Source organism: Lutjanus erythropterus, chromosome 7 (genome assembly GCF_056507025.1).
Source record: "Lutjanus erythropterus isolate fLutEry1 chromosome 7, fLutEry1.hap2, whole genome shotgun sequence".
In the NCBI taxonomy this organism is placed as follows: Eukaryota; Metazoa; Chordata; class Actinopteri; order Lutjaniformes; family Lutjanidae; genus Lutjanus; species Lutjanus erythropterus.
In genome coordinates, this window is record NC_139323.1 from 8530622 (window position 1) to 8539842 (window position 9221).

The 9221-nt window shown below is 36.4% G+C and overlaps 1 protein-coding gene across 1 annotated transcript; it reads left to right on the forward strand.

Annotated features, from left to right (window-relative positions):
• The first annotated feature begins 1306 nt into the window (after positions 1 to 1306).
• scly (selenocysteine lyase) lies at positions 1307 to 9041 on the forward strand. Its single transcript, XM_084722130.1, has 13 exons — positions 1307 to 1434; positions 2926 to 3024; positions 3185 to 3294; positions 3499 to 3599; positions 3711 to 3888; positions 4003 to 4130; positions 6120 to 6275; positions 6364 to 6470; positions 6607 to 6643; positions 8032 to 8115; positions 8277 to 8376; positions 8546 to 8621; positions 8723 to 9041. Exons 2-13 carry the CDS (start codon positions 2933 to 2935, stop codon positions 8874 to 8876), a joined length of 1323 nt encoding a protein of 440 aa, XP_084578256.1. The 5' UTR covers positions 1307 to 1434; positions 2926 to 2932; the 3' UTR covers positions 8877 to 9041.
• Positions 9042 to 9221: the final 180 nt, after the last annotated feature.

Sequence of the window (9221 nt, forward strand, 5' to 3'; positions counted from 1 at the left end):
AAAATCTTAAATGGGCAGTAGTTCAGTCAGTGTCTCTGAGTGTTGGAGTTTAGCGTCAAATGTTTGTGTACACTAAACACATTGTCATATATTAAATAAACATGGAAATTATGCAACACAAAGTAATGGGCTCCTCTTCTTTATACACTGTGTCTCTGGTGTACGTGGTGACCAAAGATTTATCATTAACAATCACAAATAAAGACATGATCTACTTTTGATTTAGTTGACTATTACCTAAAAGAAACTGACTCTCACATATTTAACATAACTTTTTTAGAGTTTAGAATACATAGATGTAGTTTATTGATCCCAAATACAATAGTAATATACGTAAATAAATGAATTTGCTTATACAATAACACACCAAGTAATAACAACAGTAGTAAAAACAGTAGAAAAACCCTTCTCATACCGTACACATAATAAGATAAAACACACATATATGAATAGAATATCTATATATTGCTCAACATAAAGAATGTGCTTATTTATGTATACAATAATAGAGAACATATACACAAAAATAGAAAAATTTATATTATATACATTGTACACGTGTACAAATTTGTTTGTATATATTAAAAAAATCAAGAAAAATGTACATACAGGAGAGCTGGTAACAACAGCAAAACAGTATTAAAATAAACAGTAAATACATTCAAAAGGCGTAAATAAATAAGGTAAGAGTAAAGAGTTGCCATGTCCCCTTGCCAGCATTTTGGGACTGTTTATAACACCTTTCTGATCAATTTAAATTTTCTAAATCCACATTTACTGAACCCTTAAATGATATTACATTATCAAATAGTATTTAAGGCTCTTCGGCATGAGACATGCTGATTTTCGCAGACTTTCAACCAGGAATTTCAGCCAGTTAAAAGTTAATCCTATGTATTAATTGTTAACCATGCTACTGTTAAAAAAGATATAATTGTCTTTGCTTCCTAATATTCAAACGTTAAATTAATATAATTCACACAACATCCCACACATTGTATATAACAACGTTTAACTCTCATACTGTATTGATTTTAGCACTCTCTGACAAATTTGTTTTTGCAGGTTGCAGGTTTCTCTTCAAGACATCTGGCAACCCAGCGAAGGAGCGCTTCATCCCAGACCTGCAAAATATCTCGCGAGATTAATAATTTTAACCCAAATCATGATCTTCCCATAACCTTAACCAAGCATTTTCCCCCCTGAACCTACCCAGATCTTAACCGCCAAATTGTTATAATATAAACCATAATGAGTTTGTATAACGTACACAATGAAGACACAACCGGTACAAATCTCGCGAGACTTTCGCATATCAACGGTTCCCTTCTAGAGATACAACCGTCTTGCAGTTGTACAACCTGGCCATGCTAGCTGATGATTGACACAGACAGTAGTAAATCTATTCAGGACATCTTTGCATCACTTCACAAGGTCAGACATAAAGCCAAGAATCTCAGCCTTCCATATCATACGAAAGAGAGCATATCTGACACATTTTGGAGCTTGAAAGCTGATTAAAAGTTAAATATGATCTTGCTAGCAAAAATAAATTAGCAGCAGTTGCTAGCTTTAGCTAAGGTTAACAGATGTTACCTACAAAAAGTAGCTAAGCGTTTGCGGTCTAAATATCATCTCGGTGTGGTAAGCCGTTACCAGGCATAACACAGAATGTATTAATGTTTCAGTTCTTGTGAGCTTCCCTATGTTTTTAATTTACTTTAAGTCCAGTCGGAACCAGGAAGCTACCCGGCAGCTCAGTAAAAGCCTGTCACGCCTGCTGCTGACAGCCTGGATGTAACGTTAGCTGACAGAGCAGTTAGACCATGTAAACGCCAAATGTTTGCTTGAAGTGTGTAATAAACCTCTGTAGCCTCGGAGATACCCAGCTGACCTTTAATTACACACTACGCGGTGATAAACATGTTCAGAATTTTAAGTAGCTGATACTACAGTTGAACCACCAAGATTCAGTTACACCTGCTGTTTGGTCCGCAGTCACACTGTCCGACCACCTTTCAAAATACTTTGTAACCGAAGCTCACGGTGCTGTCCACATGAATGCACCCATCACTATTTGAGAAGTTGAGAGCTATACATAGAAGTTTTGCTGCAAAGAGTTAGTCTATATATGTTGGTCCTTCAATTAATTTCATCCCTGTCAGCAGCTTATTATTATTTATTTAGATTTTACAGCACAGTAAATGTATGTAATAATTCAACTGTTCTATATAACAAAAGAGTAAAAAAACAAAAACAACAAAAAAGTCATCTGAATTGTGTTCTGTCAAACAAAAAGTTTTCATATCATACAACATATATGCTGATACTGATATAGACTGATATATACATATATACACACACACACACACATACACATATACATATATATATAAAATTGTGATTATTTTGACTGATATTGCAGCTGTGATATGATTTGGGATATTAGAGGTAATGAGGTAATGCTAATTTTTACATTACATTTAAACATTTAAAATGAATGTCCAGATCTTTTTTATTGCAGGAGTCTGTACCAAATGAAGATGTTTTTTGAAGTTTGGAAAATCTGATTTGTAGGGCAGGACATCCGGGTCTCACAAGATTCATTGATTTAAAAGTTTTTTGACATACATTTTGCCTTTAAAAAAACATTACTTAAATATTACACCTCCTGTGATTTGAAATTTCAATAAAATTTTGATTAAACTTGCATAATACAATAGAATTTCTCTGTGCTTATACTATTATTTCTATTCTTGAATGGGAGCAGTTGTCACATAACACAATTTCCTCTGGGGATCAGTATATAATGTGTTAGTGTATAGTTATAAATTTAGGGATTTAAGTTTCTGTTGGCTATTTTGTCTGACTGTAATATATCTACAGAGACACCCTACGTAAATGTAAATGTGTATTTCTCTCCAGGAGTATTATGGCCAAACAATCTGATGATATCCCCTCGATGCAGGGTCACACCTTCACTGGCCACAACCTTCATCACTATTCAGCAATGAATCTAGACAGGTAGGAGGTTGTATCAGTCGGTCATTCTCTGTGAATCAAATTAAGTCTTAAACAAAGTGGATGCCCAATTGTGATTTCTAAGATTTTGAATGCTCTTAATGTTTGTTAATGTGATGTAACGTATAGGCTTAACACATCCAGTGTACTTACTGTAATACAGGATCTACATGGACTATAATGCCACAACTCCTCTGGAACCAGAAGTGATCCAGGCCATTTCTGAAGCTCTCCAGGATGCGTGGGGAAACCCAAGTAGCAACTATATTGCAGGTGAAGAAAACTTAAACCTGCATCAGTTTGCCATTGAATTGATGTGGTAGTTGAAATGTGAAGCAAGTTGTGTAAATAAATTTGTTTCCTTAACGACCAGTGAGCTGCTTTTCCCTAATTGGCCTCTTCAGTACCCAACCAATTATGCTCTCAGCATGCAAACAATAAAAAAGTACTTTATGTAAAAATCATTTTTATTTCTAGGTGCTAAAGCGAAGGCAATAATTAATCAGTCCAGAGAGAATGTGGCGAGAATGGTTGGAGGAAAAGCAGAAGACATCATTTTCACATCAGGTGGAACAGAGGTAATCATGACTACTGGTTTACTTTTTTGCTCATGTTTTGTAAAGCTACATCAGCAGAATAGTAATTTCATGTGTGCACCGGTGGTTCATATCAAACAAACCTTCTTTCAGGCCAATAACCTGGTGCTCCACACTGCTGTAGAGCACTTCAGGAAAAACTGCAAGGCTGCAGAGCAAGGTGACGGGCACCAGAATGGAAGCGGTGGCCTTCCTCACATTATCACCTCTAATGTGGAACATGACTCAGTCAAACTAGTAGCGGAGCACTTACAGAAACATGGCAAGGCAGGTAAGAGACAATCCTGTAACGTTTTATTCAGAAATAGTTTATTTACCAGCCTAAAGTAGCTTCCTTACATTTGCTGCCTTTCTTGACGTGTTAGTAACTGTCTTTCTGTCACAGATGTGACATGTGTGGCTGTGTCTAAGGTGACAGCCCGTGTGGAGGTGGAAGACATCATTGCTGCGGTGCGTCCAAACACTTGCCTCATCTCTATCATGCTGGCCAACAATGAGACAGGAGTCATCATGGTAAGAAAGAGACAGATGGTTAGAAGCCTGACAGCCTCTTCTGTCTTTACATATAAGTGCATCTGTTTACAGCATTGGATTTCAAATTGGGATCCAGGACCAACAGAGGTCCCTGAGTGGGTTGTAGGGGGGTCCCCGGCAAGAAGAAGAGTAGAACATCTTAACTTTTGTCACAGTGTTTGAAAGTTGGAACAACAAAAGAAGCAGTAGTGTTGGCCATTTTGATTGACTGTGATCCTAGTCTGATCATCGGTTGACTTAAAACTTAATTATTTTTAAACCTAAAAATAAAAAAAATGCCTAGAGGGGATATCTCCTGTTCCTCTGGGAATTCTGTCAGAAAAAATACTTTAAATGAAAAATCCTTCCATGTGTCTTATATGAAATATGCATCCTTAAATACAGTTCCAACATAAAAACAAAAAGCTTCCATTTTGAATGGACACTATAAATGGAAATTCTCTTAGTCAATTTAAAGGACCAGTGTGTGAGATTTAGTGGCATCTACTGATGAGGTTGTAGACTGCAAACAAGTGTGTGAATTTATTTGTTTATTGTGTACAGCTTGCCTTCAAAACTTATAATGTGTAAAAATGTAAATATAAGTATTTTTAAGAGGTTCAATTTAAAGATGTAAATTAACTGAGTTGAATAATTAGTTTTAAGTTTTAAATGTTTGTTTTGTAAAATTGATTAATGTTAACTAAACTTGAGAAAACATGTTCAATAAGCTTAAGATATTAAGTTGAACCAACAACTGTTGTTTATATGGACCCTAAGTAATCAGATTAACAGCCCAAACAGAATTAAAGCGCTTAATGTAAACACGTCATTTGGAACAGAACCTTTGATAATCTGAACTTTGGATAGTCTGATTAAAAGGAACATAATTAGCATGTAAATGCTTAATCTGACTGTTTCTCTCTGGTTTGATTAAATATATTCTTTCAGCGTGTGTCTGTCCAATGTGGGGGTAGGTAATGTGCAACATTTTTCTGGGAGGGACAAAGCCAGTTTGCACATTAAGAAAGTTATATTCTGATTAATGCCTTTAGGCATTTAACACGTTTAATTGGATCACTTAATTTAGCATCCATGTAAATGTTAAATTGGGATTTCTAATCAGAAAGACTTCATTGAGATTGAGGAAATACTGTCCACGTAAACACATCCACCAACAAACTACAAACAAATTTAATTTCCTTTTACATTTGCTCAGTTTGAACAGTCAGTTCTTCATTGCACACAACCTACAGCTGCAGCTGCCCCTGTTGTAGCTGCTTTGTTCCAGAATTGGCACAAAGACAACATGTGAAACATGAATTTATTAGATTTTAAGTGTAGGAGGTAAGGCCTCAACACTAATACTAGCCTTTCTCATGGTTCACAGTGTTTTCATTACTTTGAAAACAGACAACCATGACTTATCTTAAAAGTCTCTATAATATATGGTTTCTTTGAACTATAAAAAGTAGGGTCTCAGAAGTATTGACTCTTGCACAGTGCATGCTGGGAAGTCTACTAATATGTTGCACCTGCACTCTAAAATTAAACATCGCTTTGGATGATTTTTATTAAGTTGTGTGTACAAGAAATAACATGTTAGTGAAAACACAGGGAATTGCAGCAGTTTTATGTTAAGAATGTAAACCATGTCTGTTCACCAGAACACTTCAGATCTTGTGTTTTTGTTATGTTGAGTGGACACAAATTATCTGTTTTATTAAACAAGAAACTGACTACATGTCATGAACATAAAAACATATTTTAGATATATTTTGACATTCGCTTTAATTAATTCTGCCATCAAAATATATGTTAAGTGAACAATGTATATGTGTTGTGTATTGATCTTGAACTAATTGGGCTATATTGGCTTTATAGATTTTATTAAATGAACTCAAAAATCAAACTTTGTTGACTTAACATAAAAAAATGTTGCTCTCACAAGGGATGAGTGTATTTTCATGACATTTTTCCTCCTGTCAGCCTGTCCAAGAGATCTGCCAGAGAATAAAATCTCTCAACAAGCAGCGTGAGCGGCTCAGGATCCTGATCCACACTGATGCTGCTCAGGCTCTGGGGAAAATCCGAGTTGATGCGTGTGAACTGGGAGTGGATTACCTCACCATAGTGGGGCACAAGGTCAGGAATCTGCTGTATAAGATATCTTGATTTGACATCAGAAAAAAATATGAGAACATGTCACTGACGGCTGTTGTTACACTTGTAGTTCTATGCTCCTCGGATTGGTGCTTTATATGTGAACAGCCCTGGGACGAGAACGCCGCTGTATCCAATGCTTTTTGGAGGAGGACAGGAGAGAAACTTCAGACCAGGGTAACATACCACATTGTCTTATTTGAGGATAATAAATAAATAATAAAGTACCAAAAATGCATGAAACACCGACCAAGGTCAGAGAGCTGCACATCTAAATGTTAGGGTCTATGTCCTCTCTCTCTTGATACTACAGCACAGAAAACACACCGATGATTGCTGGACTGGGAAAGGTATGTTTCCTGCTCCATATCTCACTGGACTTTTTACTAGCACCTCTTTTTAAGGTTTCAGAACATTTCTCTAGAAGCTTACACTGAAAAATGTTACACCCTGAGTCAGATTTTATCTTCCTGAATTAATGGTGCATAAAAATTCAGGTTTTGTCAAAGCAGTTAGGTTACATATTTTGACAAAAAGATTTTTGCACAAGTGTTGAAAATGCAATAGAGTTTATGCCTGATGCAGTGTTGGATATCTGGATGGATATATGTAGTGGAAGACACTTGAATGTAACTTTGTAGATAAACCTCTAAAATGTCTCCTTCTTTCGACATAGAATGGTCTCACTTGCTACTAATGCAACCTATGTAAAGGATTGATAGGTTGTTATTATTTGCCTCATTAGGGGTTAATGAATAATGTTATCTTGTTATACCATTAATAAGAATAAATTTGTGGTTGACAAATAGGGAAAAATAAAATGCACTGGTGTTTAACCTTTCTGGTCATCCAATCAGTCAAAGGGATTGTTCACAACCTGGCAACCTGGTTATCTGTAACACATAAATAACTCATAGATAATTTGTTAAACAATAATAAAGCCATTAGTTACAGTTTATAAACTCTAGGGTGCCTTATTATAACGCTGTTCTAAAATTTTATTTCACCCATTTCAGTGTGTCTTTCACACTTTAACATGAATTGTTATCGGGTACCAATTTAAAAAAAAAAAAAAAAAAAATCCAGTCACATGTTTTCCTCTTGGCTCCTTTCCTGTTTTCCATCTTTTCCTCCATCATGCCAGTCAGTTCTGATAAGAATTTCCTCATTAATTTATTGTAGAACTGCAGCGATTGAATGAAAAAAATACAACAGCTTTTGCAATTCAGAACAGTAGCCCCGCAATAAATTCTGCATTTATGAAGCATAAAGCTACTACAATGAACTTTGATATTTTGTTGAGTTGGAGGTCTCGGTGGACAAAAGCTGTACTGTTTCCACCACAATAAACTCAAATTATAATGTCAAAATAAAAATAAAAACATTTTCAAAATAACTGGCTGACATACAACTGTAACTTTGCGCGGGAAAATGTAAACACAACCTCGTTTCATCTGATTTCAAGACTCTGAGCCGGTAGGTCATATAGTCAATAGGTTGTATAGAGGCATGAGTATTAAAATCATCAGTGTCATCAGTGTTAGGCTGTGGCTTGATGTTTTGGTGGAACTGAAATAGAGAAGTGTTTGGTAATGCACCGAATAAAAACAACTCCTACACAAAAATGGCTCTGTAATTTCAGTTGTATGACAGCCTTACCATTTTTATAAATTAAATTTAGTGATATATATAACTGAATGTCATGCATTATATTGTGTATCATATGTGTGTCTTTTAGGCTGCAGAACTGGTGACTTCTAATCTGTCGGATTATGAGAGTCATATGAAAAATACCAAACTTTACTTGGAAGAACGACTGAAGGTAAGTTTGTCATATTCTCACTGTTACTGTGATACTGTAAATGGTAATGTTATCAGTTTATAGTGTGTATGAGGTAATTGTAAAGCTTGTGATTCACAGTGAATTTTATGTTCTATGACTCTTAAGGACAAAGTGTACCATCGGTATGTTTTCCTTTCCAGGCCGTCTTTAAAGACAAGATTCACTTCAACAGCCATTACCCAGGCTCTGATATCCTCCCTAACACATGTAATGTGTCCATCCTGGGCCCAACATTACAAGGTGATGTCATGGCTCTTCCATCTCTGTCCTAAACTTGTTTTGGTCTGCCAGTCCAACACACTGTCCTCTCACCCTACACCAATGTTTGTTAGAGACAGTTCATGACCTGCACTGGGCTATTTGTAAACTACAAAGGCTTTGAATGATTTATCTCTCTCTCCCGCTTTAGGCTGGAGGGTATTGTCCAACTGTACGAGGTTATTGGCCAGCGTTGGTGCCGCCTGCCACTCCGACAGTGGAAACAGGTAAAACGAGGTCCTTCTTTCCCCTGTTGTCCTTTTGTCCTGACACCATATTGATCGCAGTTACATAACTCGCCTGCACTGCCGCACTGTCTGTCCATCAGGCCTTCCCATATCCTTCTGAGCTGCGGCGTCCCCTCAGAGGTGGCAGCTAACGCCTTGAGGTTGAGTGTGGGTAGGGGGACGACCAAAGCAGATGTGGATGCAGTTGTGGAGGACCTGAGGGAAACTGTGCAGCTGCTGGAAGGATTGGACTGATGGTGTAAACAGCTATCCAAGAGGTCAAATAAGGATGTACAGAATTAAAAATACATCATCATCATGTGTTTATTGACACATTAAAGGGACAGTTTATCCCATAATCAAAAATGCATATTTTTCTTCTTACATGTAGTTTCTGTTTTTACATCTAGATTGTTTTGGTGCAAGTTTTGGAGATAGTGGCGGTAGAGAAAGGGTGTAAGAGAATATCCCTAAATTTGAGTATTGTGATATTGTGTTATATTGTAATTCTCAAATACACAGTATGAATACAAAGATGGCAGTGGTTCAGTTTGTGTGACTGAACCTAAGTAGCAGTTTTGTTATCTGCTGAACTACATG

What these genes read in the sequence shown, in the direction of transcription:
- scly (XM_084722130.1), top strand. Translation starts at nt 2,933, where the DNA reads ATGGCCAAACAATCTGATGATATCCCCTCGATGCAGGGTCACACCTTC. An exon ending in TCAGCAATGAATCTAGACAG is followed by an intron (nt 3,025 to 3,184) that starts GTAGGAGGTTGT and finishes ACTGTAATACAG; the next exon opens with GATCTACATGGACTATAATG. An exon ending in GAGAGAAACTTCAGACCAGG is followed by an intron (nt 6,471 to 6,606) that starts GTAACATACCAC and finishes TTGATACTACAG; the next exon opens with CACAGAAAACACACCGATGA.